At 39.8% G+C, this 15,175-nt stretch overlaps 1 protein-coding gene across 1 annotated transcript; it reads right to left on the reverse strand.

Annotated features, from left to right (window-relative positions):
* Nucleotides 1–2,219: 2,219 nt before the first annotated feature.
* LOC127784985 (AT-hook motif nuclear-localized protein 17-like) lies at nt 2,220–4,562 on the reverse strand. The gene has a single exon (XM_052312415.1). The coding sequence runs from the start codon at nt 4,213–4,215 to the stop codon at nt 3,217–3,219; it is 999 nt and encodes a 332-aa protein (XP_052168375.1). The 5' UTR covers nt 4,216–4,562; the 3' UTR covers nt 2,220–3,216.
* Between the last annotated feature and the right edge of the window lie 10,613 nt (nt 4,563–15,175).

A 15,175-nucleotide genomic window follows, 5' to 3' on the forward strand; every position in this document is an offset into this window, starting at 1 on the left:
AATTTCCTATAAAGACCTTTGAAACCAAGGATTGAATCATGTCCTATACTTTGAATGTCCTATGGAATCGACAATCCTATAAAGATTTTGAAAGAAACTTAGCAATAGCTCCAACCTCATAAAATTTCTTTTCAGTTTGTCTCTCACATTTAATTTCTACGTTTTTCCTGCGGCTTAACCAAATAGTCATTATTTACTATGTTTTGCACTTATATTCATGTCAGAATTATGTATTTTTTCTATTCCTCGGTTTTTTCATTCATGCGATTCAAAGGGACCCTAAAATGTTCTACATTTCTGCACAACACCCTAAATCTAATTTAATTTCACTGTAAAATACCTGAAGCTGTATTAACCTTAAAAACACCTGAAGCTAATATAAATTGCCATAGCATATTTATGAAATGAGCTACTCCCTCCGTCCCTAAATATTTTTGTTGGATGTGACACATCCTACATGTCATATCCAACCAAAATCCATTATATTCGGGGAGCAAGAGAGTACTTGTGTAAGCTCTTCTAATCCTGTACTCCAGGGCGTAGTAAAATACTACTAATCCGTAAGACTAGTAAGGATGTGTTTAGTTCCACGCAAAAATTAGAAGTGTGTAGTCCTGTATTCACTACAACAAAAACCTCGTATAGAGGCACTTTTGTATAGGCGTTTTGCAAATTGCTTTTAAAATCAGAAGTTTTATAGTGTAGAGACACTTTATAGAGGCACTTTAAAAATTGCCTAGAAAACTTTTACTCTAGAGACATTTTTAGATCAGTTTGTTAGATTTTATCTCGTAGAGGCATTCTTTCGGCACTATAAAATGCGTCTAATATGTAAAGGCATTTTGTTGAGACATTTTAAACTATGTAGAGACACTTTTTAGAATGACAATGTGTACTAAAGGACTAAATATAAGTAACTAAATGAACAAGCATACAAGTAATGACATGGAGTTGAGTTGTATTGAAGATTAAAATGATCTAACCAAGAGATAATGAGTTCAAGACTTGTCAAAAGCAAGGAAACTCTTTTATTCTCTTTTTGGGACTGGTTTTATATGTTTGCGGTACAATTTAATGTCTCTAGGAAATGCCTGTACCATCTTATAGACATTTTATAAAATGTCTCTTTGTTTGTAGAAACAATTCACCATAGGACACTTATTAAACATTTTTTAAAATGCCTCTACATTGTTGTAAAGGCATTTGATAAGTGCCTTTACAGAACTAGAAAAATGTCTCTACAAAGCATTTTTCTTGTAGTGATTGTTGTTGGGTAAAGTTGGAAGTTTGGGGAAAGTTGGGAGTTTAGAAAAAAAGTTGAAAGTTTATTCGTGTAGAAAAGTTTTTGATGTAATATGATGCGATGGAAAGTTGAGAGTTGGAGATAGTTGGGGGTGAACTAACACGGCTTTTGATTTAATTAGAATGATGTGATAAAAAAGTTAAAAGTTTACTATATATTTAGAAAAGTTCGATATGACATTTTTGGTTCAAAGTTTTGGAACTAAACACGAGGTAAACTCAGGCCTGAGCGGGCCTACGGAGTAAACCAGAAGGCCTGGTTTAGTTCCCAACTTTTTCTTCGAACTTCCAACTTTTTTATCACATCAAAATTTTCCTGCATACATAAACTTTCAAATTTTCCGCCACATCGTTCCAATTTCAACCATTCCACGTCCAAGATGCCATAGGCCAGTGAATGCTATGCCCAACATCAATATTGTCACGTCGAAGTCTTGTCAACGGAGTATACTCCTACGTACTACTCGTACAGGTCTGCCAAGCTAATCAGGGGCAGACGCTAGGCCTGTCCTACATTCCACGTCATGTTTCAAATATCGTCCCGTGAGACTGCTCGTTTTTTCTTAAAAAAATGTAAATATTTTAAAATACTCCCTCAATTCTATTTTAAGTTCCGTCTTGTTTTTTAAAAAAATATTGAAAAAAATTGAAAGTATAAATCACGAGTAAAGTACTATTCATATTTTATCATCTTATAATAACAAAAATACTAAATAAAAAATTTTCAAAAAAAAATTAGACGCGGAATACTTAAAATGGGACGGAGTACTATAATGATTTAAGTTTCATTATTTTTTTAAGGAAAGATTTAACTTTTATTCATTATAATCTAATAAGTTAAAAGTTAAGTTGAAGTTAAAACAGTAATAGTAACCATTCATAAGAATTTAAAACAAAGAGTATTACATGAGGGATGCACTTACGACAAATTAATACTTCTACATACGATCACAACCGAGGTGACTACTTGCAGCCCAAATCACAACATGAACCAACGAACCAGTGCACAATATTATACGACGAGATTATGTCAGTGTGACTGCATTTTTATCGTTATATTAGCGTGCATTCATCTGCATCCTTGAAAAAGGAAAACTAGAAAAAGCGAGCAAAGTAGAGAACATGGATAGATGGAATGGAGCGGCTGAAGGCCCATATACGGTTAGACTAGAGATCTGAGACAAATAGCAGAATGGGCATGCACTGGTAACGCTTTCCTCTAATATGAAAATAGACGTACTATTTCAATTGTCAGTGGAAATATAAAAAAGAAACTAAAAAGAGATACTGTCTGCTTGCTTGGCTGCTCCTTGGCTTAAGCCGCCGCTGAACTTAAATTTAGAGGTTATTTTTAGGGGATTTCGTTGTCTTTTTTTTAAAAAAAAAATCAGTCATCACGTTTACGCCGCGGGTAAGGAAGTTTTTTACATAATGGAATATAAATATCCCTATCTCTGCGTCTTTTGATGACCGTTAAAAATAGAAATATAAAAAGAATATCCTAAATTTATCTTTGATTGCTTGTTTAAATCGTAGTTCAACCAATGACAAGCAACAAAAGACATCATAGGAGCAGCATTCTCAAGTTCGATCGATCACTGGTGCAAACTGCAAACAACCTTTTTATACCAGATTTGGTTAGCTTGCAAATACTCGAAGAAGATAAGAAAAGCAAAAGTGTCATTTGGCCAGGCTTAGACGTGCATGCAACAAAAAAAAAAAAAACAAAGAAGGCATATTTCCACGCTAATGCAGATCGAAATCCATACTAGCTAGAAGCTGAAGGAAAATGGAGTTAAACCCTAGGAGCTAAGGTCAATGGAGATCTAGCTAGCAATTACCTAGGCGTTCATCGTCGTTGCGCCATTAACCTTGATGCAAGCAATGTGGCAATGGCGTACCAATTCGGTCGGATTAGTACGGCGGCGGCGGCGGCGGCGGGTGCGGCGTACGAGCCGGCGGCGGCCACATCACCTCCTGTGGCTGAGGGTGGCAGGCGTACATGGGCGCGCCGCATGGCTCCACCGGCTGTGCTGCTGAGACGGCGGCGGCTGCTGACAGGTGCGGTGGCGGCCGTCGAAGTTGGCGCGGTTCTTGCGGCTCAGGTTTGTGCTGGTGGCCCCGGTGTTCGTCCGCGTCGCCGCTGCCGGAGAGTGACACCGAGACGGACACCGACGCGTCGTCGTCGGCGGGGAGGCGGTGGAAGGTGGGGTTGGTGAAGGCGGCGGCGACGACCACGACGGTGGTCGCGGCGTAGAGCGGGCCTGCCACGGCCCCGCCGACGATCTGGCCGTGCGGGCCGGCGAGCGAGATGGAGAGGCCCGCGGCGGCGACCGCGGCCTGGGGCGCCACGGAGGACATGGCCGGAGGCAGGAACGTGGCCGACAGGGAGAGGATCTCGTACCGGCCGTGGAACACGATCGCCGCCGGAGCTGAGCCCGGGACCCCGGGTGACGGGTGGCGGAGCGACACGTTGGCGACCGCGCCGGTGCCGGCGAGCACGCAGATCCCGAGGTTCCGACGGCTCGAGAACCGCGCGAGCGCCTCCGCGACGTCCCGCCCGCCGGGGATCTCGATCACGTGCGGCCGCATCGCCGCCGCCGGCTCCGCCTCCCGCGTGATCACCACGGGCGGCTTCGGCTTGTTCTTGGACCCCGGCGGCCTCCCCCTCCTCTTCTTCGCCACCTCGATGCTCGCCCCATCTCCGCCACCAACAACGACCAGCTGCCCACTCCCGCTCCCCACGGCATCCTTCATCTCGCCGCCACTCCCGCGGCTGTCCACCTCGTCGGAGAAGCACTCCACCAGCTGCTGCTGTTGAGGCGGCGGCGGCGTCGCGAACCGTATCCCCGCCATGTCGTCCCGTTCTTGGTACATGCTCTCCTTGTTCATGTCCCTCTCGCAGAACGACATGGCACAGAGTAGCAATCAACCAAAACCACTCGACAAAGCTTTGGCTAGCTAGCTGCAACTGTGCACACACACTAGCAGCTAGCTCGAAAGATCAAAGAAGCAAAGCAAGCGGACGAATCAGCGGCGTGTCACTCACAGGCAAGTGGCCATGAGAGGTGTGGGGGGTTGGCACTGATGAGGAGAGGTCTCTGGAACGGAATGGAGCTCGGGATAAGAAAGTGATGGGGGAGGGAGAAGGGAAGGGAAGCGAAGAGCAGGCAGTAGCTTAGCTCTTCAGCTTGCTTGATACAGTGGCTAGTGGCAGTATGAACAGGACAGGATGAGCCTGTGGAAGAGAGGGGGGAGGCGGTGTGCCACTGTTGGTGAGAGCGACATGGGGGAGTGTTGCTTTTTATCCTTTTGTCTTCTCACGGCCGTTGTCCGCTTTCCCTAACCGGACATCAGAATGGTACGGTCTCAACTCTCAGGCGTAAATGGATGGTCGAATTATTTCGTGGTTGAATTTGGTGTTGATTCGTTCTTGTGTATTCAAAATTCTGATAGTGATTGTGAAGTGAGAGTATATTAACTGGTCAGAGTTTTTTGATGAAACCAGTTTATCTAGATTTAAGTTCTAGACTTGACGCGGGTATTTATGGCTAATTATTCTTTAAGTGGTATGCGACTTACTAGTCAACCGTGTGGCGTCCATAGTAAATTCGTCAATCTCACTATATGCCAGTCGAATCTTCCGGAGATGCTTATAGGGATAGTGTGTATATTCATGGGGTGAGTGTACGCCAGGGTTCACAAAACCAATGGAATTTCACAAAAATCGGTTGGGTTTCGTGAAACCGCTAGGCTCTCGGTTTATTAAATCCGGTCGGTATTAGTCGGTTTACGTACCGCGTTGACCGAAAGTCATAGGTTTTTATTGGTTTTTGGTCAGATTCCAGTAAACCGATAAGGAGCGGTTTTTTACTTCAAAATTGAAAAGTTAAACCCGTGTTGCAAGTACATGCGTTTCTGTACCGTGTTTCTCGGTGGAAAAACATCAGACGATCATAGCCTTTTCTTTCTTTCTTTTTTAATGTATTTGAATGCCTACAAGTTATAGTTTTGCTTCAAAAGTGACTTTTTTTTTTCTTAATGCACATATGCGTTCTGGTCGATTTTCTCAGCTTACCATTGATGTGAAAAGATTGTGGATGCCCTCCAATCGAGTTTCTCGAAGTAGGACGTTGTTAACATTTGTGCTTGAGCTGGTGAGATCATCTTTCTAACCAAGTTCTTTAGTTCCATTCTGATGCCGATGATCTACCCTTTAGGTTCCTATGGAACAAATAAACTTTATGGGAATTGAACTAAGTATTGCAAAAATCTTATAGAATTCATACATTTTGATGGAGTCCTCAGACTGGGATCACCTTGGAGATCATCGGATATTACGGCCCGATGATGAGCGATTGACGGAGGATGGTTATGACATTTTTACATAATAGGTGAGGGAGATCAAGATCATAGAATCATCGAGGAAGGGATTAGTAGGCGATATGATAAAAAAGACGCGAGTATTAGGGAAGGACCTAATATCAAATAATTAAAAGGGTGAAGCTTCGAACCCAGATCGTCTATCCCACTAACTTGTGGTGCTAGCCGGAAGACCCCAGGGCGTTTCTCAGTAGACGATATTACGGGTACAAGAGAGACTAAAAAAACAACAATGCATATATGAGATGATTCCTTAAAGAAAATAAGGAGTGGCACATGGACATGAGACTCGGGATACAACAAAGACAGTGTAAAGAGGTTTATTGAGATTTGTGAGAACAATAGACCTATTTTTTAACTCTCTATAATATTATAGATTAAGAACAAGGTTTATGGGACATATAATACTTAGAACATTGCCCAAAAGAATAGATCTTATATTCAGAATATAGACATAAGGAAAGGCTAACTGAAGTAAGAAAGTATAATCTGCCAAGTGTTAAGCGGTAAGTAGTTGCTATCAAGTCAAAAGTTATAGGATAAGAGCCTGTTTGGTACAGCTCCAGCTCCAGCTCCACCCCTCCTGTAGCTGGAGCTCAGCCAAACAGTTTCAGCTCCATCAAAACTGGGAGTGGAGTTGGGTGGAGCTCTCTCACAAAATGAACTAGAGTTGTGGAGCTGGGTTTAGGTAACTCCACAACTCCACTCCAGATCCAACTACTGAAACTAAATTTAGAAGTTGGAGCTGTACCAAGTAGGCCCTAAATTGTTACTAGTGTCACAAAGTCATACTAGTGCAAAAGCTATTATCATTTTTGAGATAGATTATTGATTAGATTATCAGGATAAGTTATATATATCTTGATAAATAAATTTACAAAATAGCTTAAAACAAGTGATCTAAGCAATTTAAATAGAACAAACAATTCACAGTAATAATGCAGTAAAGTTCTGAAAAGAGCAGGGTGGTAGACTAATTAAGAGTACTGTAAGACGACCCGAAAAGGTTTGGCATGCAACTAGTACAATCATTTGCAAGCTAGTAAAAAAGAAAAGAAAAAAGTTGGCATTTGCAGCTGTAAGCGTTCGGCGGCTATTGAAAAATGCCCCGTACGTTAACATCTTCACATCCTCATGGGCCAACCTGCTGCAAAAACAGTCGTCCGTCCAACCGCGCCGCGGGACCGCCCGGTGCAGCGCGAGCGCGCGCGCGGCGTCAACGTGCCGATCCCTGCATGCCTTCGCCCGCGCCAGAGGCCCCCAGCGCTCGGGTCGCGCCTCGTGGCCACCCGCTGTCGGGTACCACGGCGATCGATCGATCTCTCGCTCCTCTCGCTATCGCGAGCTGAGCTAGCAGGCGGCGCCTGTACGTGTCGACCAAATCAAACAGCGCGTGGTACTGCGCTTTCGCCATGTGCGCGTACGTGTGGGGGATATGCACTGTGATCTCTCTACACAACATGGGACCACGGCTGTGTGCTGATCGATCGATATATATGGCGAGACACGAGACATGTTCTGCACTTTGAGTAATCGCTTGACCAGGGTACGCTGCCTCTCTCTCACTCTCTCTCTCTCTCTGGACTCTCTCCTGTAGCGCACACGCATCTGTCACACCGAATACTACTACTACTCCGTTAATTGGTTTTGTCGGCACAGTCATCACTCGTCAAGTTCGAATGGAATTGGGAGATTGGAAGGTAGCTGGCGTGATCATATCTCTGCGCAGGGTGGCAAATGCAACTTGCAAAGGATATGCAAATTGCAGATCGTGTCATCGAGATATATAGCGGTCGTTTCCTGTCCGGATGGCGTCGCGCGCAGTCGCACAGAGATGCCTCGTCGGTCCGCTGGAAATAATCCTGATGCACGCATCGATCGAGAGGTGATACTACTTGCTGATATATTCTCGGATCTTTCGCAGAATCGCAGCTCCTCCCAATGCAACCTCACAGTCTCACGCCGATCGATCGCTGAACACAGATGACAGGTCGGTCGCGGTTCGTCGACCGATCGATCCATCCACCGATGGACAAAGTACCAAACCATGGTCCGTCCGTCGATCCGGGCGCTTGCATGCATGAAACGAACGGACACGCCTCATAATTGCCGGGCCGTGCAAACGGTGTATCTAATCTCCCTCAGCTGATGGAGAGGGGGGGAATCATGGCGTTTGGGCCGTGCATAGCGCCCGAGGCGTACGTACGATCGCGGGCGCGGACGAAGCGAAGCGACGAGAAGGGCAGATCATCATCACCGATTCACCGGCCGGCCGCGACATGCAGCAGCAACAATCCTCGCATCCGTCCGATCACATCACATCAGGCAGAGCAGGCAGGCAGGCAGGCACAGGCCGGCCGTCACTCTCCCGACCTGGACCTGAATCATCATAAAGTGCCGGCGCTGTTCACGCCACCGGCGACGGAGACGATCAGATATGCTTGCCTTGCCAGCCTGGTGTAGGGATGAAAACAATATTTTATTGTTGAGTAAAATGTTCTACTCCCTTCTTCGGAAAAAAAAATATAAAAAAAATGTGACACATTATAGTACAATAGCACTAGGATATATCACATTCAGTATTAGGTTGGTTTTTTACAGAACGGAGGGAGTATATCTGTCCCAAAATAAGTGCAGCAGTAGATATCCGTGTCCAATATTTGACCGTCCGTCTTATATAAAAAAATTATAAAAATAATAAAAATAATAAGTCACACAAAAAATACTATTCATGTTTTATCATCTAATAACAATAAAAATACTAATCATAAAAAAATTTCAAATAAAATGAATGGTCAAACGTTGGACGTGAATAGTGTAAAACTGCACTTATTTTGAGATGGAGGGGTACTAAGGGATCATTCAATTTGTTTGTGTTACCTAGACACTGTAGTTTAAAAATACATATTTGAATCACTAATATGAGTTAAGTGAATCATTTATCCATCTAATTACCCATGTAAGCATACGTATAGTATGCCACGTTGGATTAAAAAACTTGTATCTAGATATGTGCTTAAAACCCCATATATATTAGTGGAACCAAATCCTTTTTTTTTTCTGCTTTGACGAGTTATAGTTCTCAGTGGTCTCTCGCTTGCTATCAAACCCTAACATCTTTCATTTTCTCTATATATTTTTTCCACTCAAATACTCCGTCCCACCATAATAAATTCATCTTTGACTCATTACATTTGTCCCAAAATAAGTTCACTTTTAGTAATCATTACATCAAAGTTTGTAAAAATAGAGGATAATTGTATTGAGAGTAGGCAAAGTGTAAAATAGTTGCATTAATTTAATAAAGTAGGGGTATTTTAGTTTTTTTTATTGTATTGATATGTGTGGTATGGGTGAAAAATGAATTTATTTTGGGTCAAAGCTAGGGGCATTGCTAGATCATGCATTTAAATTGATAGGTCTGCACATTTCCGAAGTATTTTTTTTTCAATCCTAAGTGATATGTCATGTGTAATTTATGCTCACATGGATAGTTAGACGAGTACATGACAAAATTAACTTAAATTAATGACTCAAATATATATTTTGAATAAGTTGAATGACCCTCCATGCATTTTACTCTTTATTATTTTTAAATTATTTTGATACAACCATAACTTTTTCATATTTATAACTTTATTTAATTTTATAATGGATGGTTTTAATATGAAACCAAAATAAGTGCAGCTGTAGGTATCCCGTATTCTTGTCCAACATTTGACCATCCGTCTTATTTGAAAAAATGATGAACAATTTATAAAAAATAGTCACACATAAAGTACTATTCATGTTTTATCATATAATAGTAATAGTAATAGTAATAGTAATAATAATAATTTTCAAATAAGAAGAACAGTCAAATGTTGGATATGAACAGTGCAAAACTACACTTATTTTGGGACAGAGGGAGTACACTTTATATATAATTAGGAAAAAGTTGAAAAACATATTATTTTTAACGAAACGTTATCTGTTTTCACCCCTGGTGGCTAGCTTGTTGCTAGATGAGTTTTTTTTTTCTTATAATATTATCGTCTAACGTGGGTCAGTGACATATCTCCTGCTGAATGTAGGATCCATCTATTAGAGCAAGGATAATAGTGGGCTATAAGCAAGCTATATGCTTATGTGAAAGAGAGAGATAAATAAAAGTGGGGAGTGTTGGCTCTTATGCAAGAGCTAACTGCACACAAACTCCAAGAAATATGCATTAAATTCATGGTGAGAGAAAGAGAGAGGATGAAGAAAATAAAGATAACCTTATAGCCAACCTACTATACATGTTAGATTTAACATTGACTAATAGTAAGTAGTGAGCTCTACTATTAAACTTGCTCTCAGCCACTTAAAATCAAATAATAGTATATATGTTTCTCTCGCTACTTTGTACTACTTTTGTGATATATCCTAGTGCTATGACCTATGCAGATTTATCTGTTTAGATTTATATGTTTAGATTTCTAGTACTTCCCTATCACATTTCAAGTGTATTTGTGGTTTCTGTGTTCAATATTTAACCATCTATCTTATATATTTTTTTTATGGTTGGTATTTTTATTGTTATTAGATGATGAAATATGAATATTACTTTATGCATGATTTTTTTTTATTTTTTCATATTTTTTTAAATAAGACAGACGGTCAAACGTTGAATACAAATATACTTAAATGGATCGAAGGGAGTACTAGAATATGTTATACTACTACTAAATTAATCTATTTTAGAAGAAATGTAGTATTGCTGATTACTCCCTCTCCCACAAAAAATGTATCTAAAAATTGTTGTGACACATTCTAGTGTAACGAAGATTCATATTACTAGGATGAGTCACATCTAAATTGGTTTTGTATGGAATATGTGAGTACTCTAATACTCCCTCCGTAAAAAAAAAAGACAAACCGTGGGTTTCCGTGTCCAATATTTGACTGTCCGTCTTATATGAAATTTTTTATAATTAGTATTTTCATTGTTGTTAGATGATAAACATAATTAATATTTTATGCGTGATTTGTCTTTTTAAATTTTTTTCCATATTTTTTTAAAATAAGATGGATGGTTAGGACATGGAAACCTAGGTTGTTTTCTTTTTTTTTTTTCTTACGGAGGGAGTGCTTCCATACGCATAAAATAATCTGCAGGATGCATGGCCGTGCCCCCACCGGCCTATCACGTCTGCACCTCTGTGCCCATGCAGGCCTAGTATTTGCCGTAGTAGGCTACGCAGTGCGTCGCATGGACAGGGAGCTAGAGAGAGCACAAGCTATTTATGCACGGGCAAACTTTAGTGTGGGCTACTGCATGCAGACACAGGCCACTGCATTTGGAGGGTTGTTGACCTGAACAGCACCCGGTCTTGATGTGTGTGTGTGACACATACGCATGCATGCACACACATTATACAAACGGATCTCGTACACACACACAGCCCGGTCTGGTTGTTGTGTGTCACACACAAACACCACCATACTACACGCACGTAACACAAACAGGCATACACGCATAAACACCAACCAAACATAACACAAGTACAATATTTTGCATTGCACGCAGATTATTGGTGGTTTCTGAGATTGTCAACGTTATGTTTACACAAGACAGTGCATTATTAGTCGAGTTATGCAGTTATTTACGCTGAGCTAACCTAGCTACTATATACTCTATTCTACATGTGAAGTTTTTGTTTTGTTTTCTTCTTGTCGCCTAAACATACAAGTTTTTGTTTTGTTTTCTTCCTGTCGCCTAAACATACAAGTTTTTGCTTTCTTCAAGTTGGTGGAGTTGGAGACGATGATGGACGGTGTCTGCTTCCAACTTGAAGATAGCATACCTCCATGCCCGTTCTACACGAACGGAGCATTGTATGCTGGTGGGTATCCATACATGGGATCTGCAAAGTATATAGTGTGGGGCAGGGTATAATCAGCATTTTTCAAAATAAAGTGTAAAACAACATTCTTATAAAGACAAATTACAATGATATCTGCAAAACATTGTGCAGGGTATAATTAATCAACATCTCTGAAAGTGTAAAGAACATTTTTATAAAGACAAGTGCAATGACATACAAAATTTAAGAAGGGCATAATCAAAATTTTCAAAATAAGAATCAAAATTTCAAAATAAGTGTAAATAACATTTTTATAAAAGAGAAGCTACAATCATGTATGTGTTATACATGTCTATTCAACCCCTTTTAATTTGCCACCTTGGAAACTAACATATATAGTGATGGCTTATAAGCAATCCCCTCTCAAATTCGACTCCCTAGTTTGCCATCACAAGAGTACACTAACACGCTCTCAGTCAACATTTTGGAGCCAACCCGATCGAGCGAGTGAATATGTCACAAACACTGGTTGGGGCATCGCCATACGTTAGCTACAAAATGTGGCAAAACTACCCCCAATACTGTAGAGGATAGAATATCCATATGATACTTTGGAGTTAAGTAGACCAACCATTACATTTCAAGGGTCTAATAAGTAGTCCTTTTGGATATATTAGGAGCACACCAGTGCCAAGCAACTTGACCAAGTATATGGATAAGTTGAAATCACTCTTGACACATGCTCATAAACAACTGGTTGGCTTAGAGCTTCGGTGCTATTTCTCCTATCTAAAAAAAAAAACTCCTAAAACTAAATGCAAATTTAGTACTAACAGCAGAAGACCAAAATACCCATAGCACGATTTCTGATAGCCAGATAAACATAATTAATTACTAATGCTTTTTATCGGTACTCTCACTATATCCATATTCGTATATAAAAGATATTTTTTTTATTGAGGTAGTAGTCTACACTACTATTATCACCATCTAAAACTTCTGTAGATGTAAAACACTAGCTAGAAACAACACAATATTGATGCACGCATCATATCAATCTACTAGAAGACAGGTAGAAGTTTTTCAAAAAATATAAAGCTTCAACTCTAGAAGTTGGTTTTTCCCTAGATGGAGAAAGTAGCAAAGTAAGAAGGCTAAGAATCACAAATGTACCTATCACACCTTTTGTTTTGTAGGGAGAAGAGTAACCAAGCCCAAGGAATTAATAAATACTTCATCCGTTCCAAAGTATAGTTATTTCTAGCATAATAGCATATCCTAAAATGAAGCTATTTTTTCACATATCCTCTCCTCTCAACTAATCACAATCACTCTATTTAGGGGGTGTTTAGATGGGGCTAAAACTTTTAGCCCATGTCACATCGGATGTTTGGACGCTAATTTAGAGTATTAAACATAGACTAATAAAAAAACTAATTTCATAAATGAGAGCTAATCCGGGAGACGATTTTTTTAAGCCTAATTAATCCATAATTATCAAAAGTTTACTGTAACATCACATTGTCAAAATCATGGCGTAATTAGACTCAAAAGATTCGTCTCGCGAATTAGTCCAAGCTTATGGAATGGGTTTTGTAATTAGTGTATGTTTAATACTTCAAATTAGTGTCCAAACATCCGATGTGACAGGGACTTGGAATAAGTCCCTAGAAACCAAACAGCCCCTTAATGTTCTCATATGATTTCTTTTCTCAACCAATCACAACATTCTTCCCATCATTTGCATCAACCTCCTTAATACTCGTGACTATTAAAAAAACATTTTTTTGGGACAGATGCAATAGAGGGCATGACAAGAAAAAAACACATTGTTTGAGAAATAAAAGCAGCAATGGAATATTTCTTACAAACAACAATTGAAATAAATATTAAAAAAAGACGACTGAATGGAGAACAATGAAAAGGGGGCCGGGCTAAAGTTAAAGGGGCCACGGATAATACACCTTGCTTGTCTATAGTACGTACCCTACTCCTATTTCAAGAGCTCATATATGTAAGATAATATTAATAATAATAATAAAGAAAATGTGAATAGGTACATGTTTGACTAGGGGGACACATTTAACTATTTGCCACTTTTAATACGTGGCAATTAAGGATTTGTCACTTATTGTTTATGACATATAAGCCCTCATGTGTCTATGATATATGGTTTTAGTGGTAAATCTTTTATCACCACTCGTGAGAGTGGCGCAAATAGTTAACCATTCCTTGACTAAGAGTCAAACTTTCACACACTCGTCTAAGCTTGTGCGTAGTTTGTAATCATTTTTGTGGCGTGCCAGTATTCCTATACCACCTTTTTTTTTTCTATTTTAAAAGGAACACAACGAAAGGCCCCGGAAATTTCTATAGCACCTTTGGCCATTCGCTTGCGGTTAGGACAAGTGTTTCTATTTAGATTGCCACACTTTAGCAAGAAATGTTTGGCATGGACAATATGTGCCACCATAAAAAAATGTTTAAACCAGACTTGTTTCTAATGTCAAGTGGATTTGGGTACCATAGATCATTTAAAAAACACGCACAATACAAAAAGGCAAATAGCAGAATAATCAAAACCAATGTTAGCCAAACAAATTTGCAATTCAATCTAAACAGAACAAGTTAAAGTGTAAAAAAATAAAATATGCAAAAAATGATTTAGTTATAAAGCTACTAATAAAATATGTGATCAGAAAGTGTGGACATGTTCTTTTAATGAGGGTAGGGACCCACCCAAATGCCACTCTCAATCAGGATCATATAAGTCAAAAGACTACGGACTATTTTGGTTTGATAATAAAATGTGTCATACCAAATTATTAGTATTTTGAATAGTATTTTGTCTAGTGTTTGGTCAAAATGTGTCAATAGCACATATAAGGTGCCAAAATTAAAACATTTCCAACATTTGACGATAGTAGCAAACTAACAGGCCCTACAATTTGGAAACCTACTCCTACAAGTTTCACGGCCTGCTTCAGCACAGGTTGAACAGGCCGTAAAAGTTTACCTTCCATCCTGTGAAGGACTGAAGGGTTTCCCACATGGGCTAAAGGCCCATACGTTAAACCCATCCATTTATATAGCATTTGTAGTCTTATGGAGACACCTCAAGTACTGAGAGTTGCTGACTCCCATCCTTTTCGAGTGATTAGCCGTGGTTGGTAAGTGTCTGCGTACAAATATTTCCATTGTGCAAGGCTTGTGCTTCCAAAAAGCTTTTAAGAAAAACAAATAGTTGGATGGCGTTCAGAATGCTCAGGACCTTCCAAAAGATCACACCAACTCTTTACAGATTCGGAGAGAGGACAACAAAGATAAAAACACTCGGCTTCCATCTTGATTATCTTTTCTCCACCGATCTATAGAGTCAGAATTGTATTTAGTGAAAGATTAGAGCAAGTAAACAAAGTCTCCCTATTATTTTTCTTAAAATTATTTTGAAAAAAAATAAAAGTGTATTATGCACAAACACAACCTTTACATATAAGCTGTGTTTAGTTCAGCGCAAAGTTTGGATTTTAGTTGAAATTGGAGATGATGTGACTGAAAAATTATGTGTGTATGACATGTTGATGTGATGGAAAAGGACTGAAGTTTGGATCCAAATTTTGGATCTAAACACGGCCATAATGAGTAAGTTGCACCAAAAATCG

The sequence above is a fragment of the Oryza glaberrima genome, chromosome 9 (genome assembly GCF_000147395.1).
Source record: "Oryza glaberrima chromosome 9, OglaRS2, whole genome shotgun sequence".
Classification (NCBI taxonomy): domain Eukaryota; kingdom Viridiplantae; phylum Streptophyta; class Magnoliopsida; order Poales; family Poaceae; genus Oryza; species Oryza glaberrima.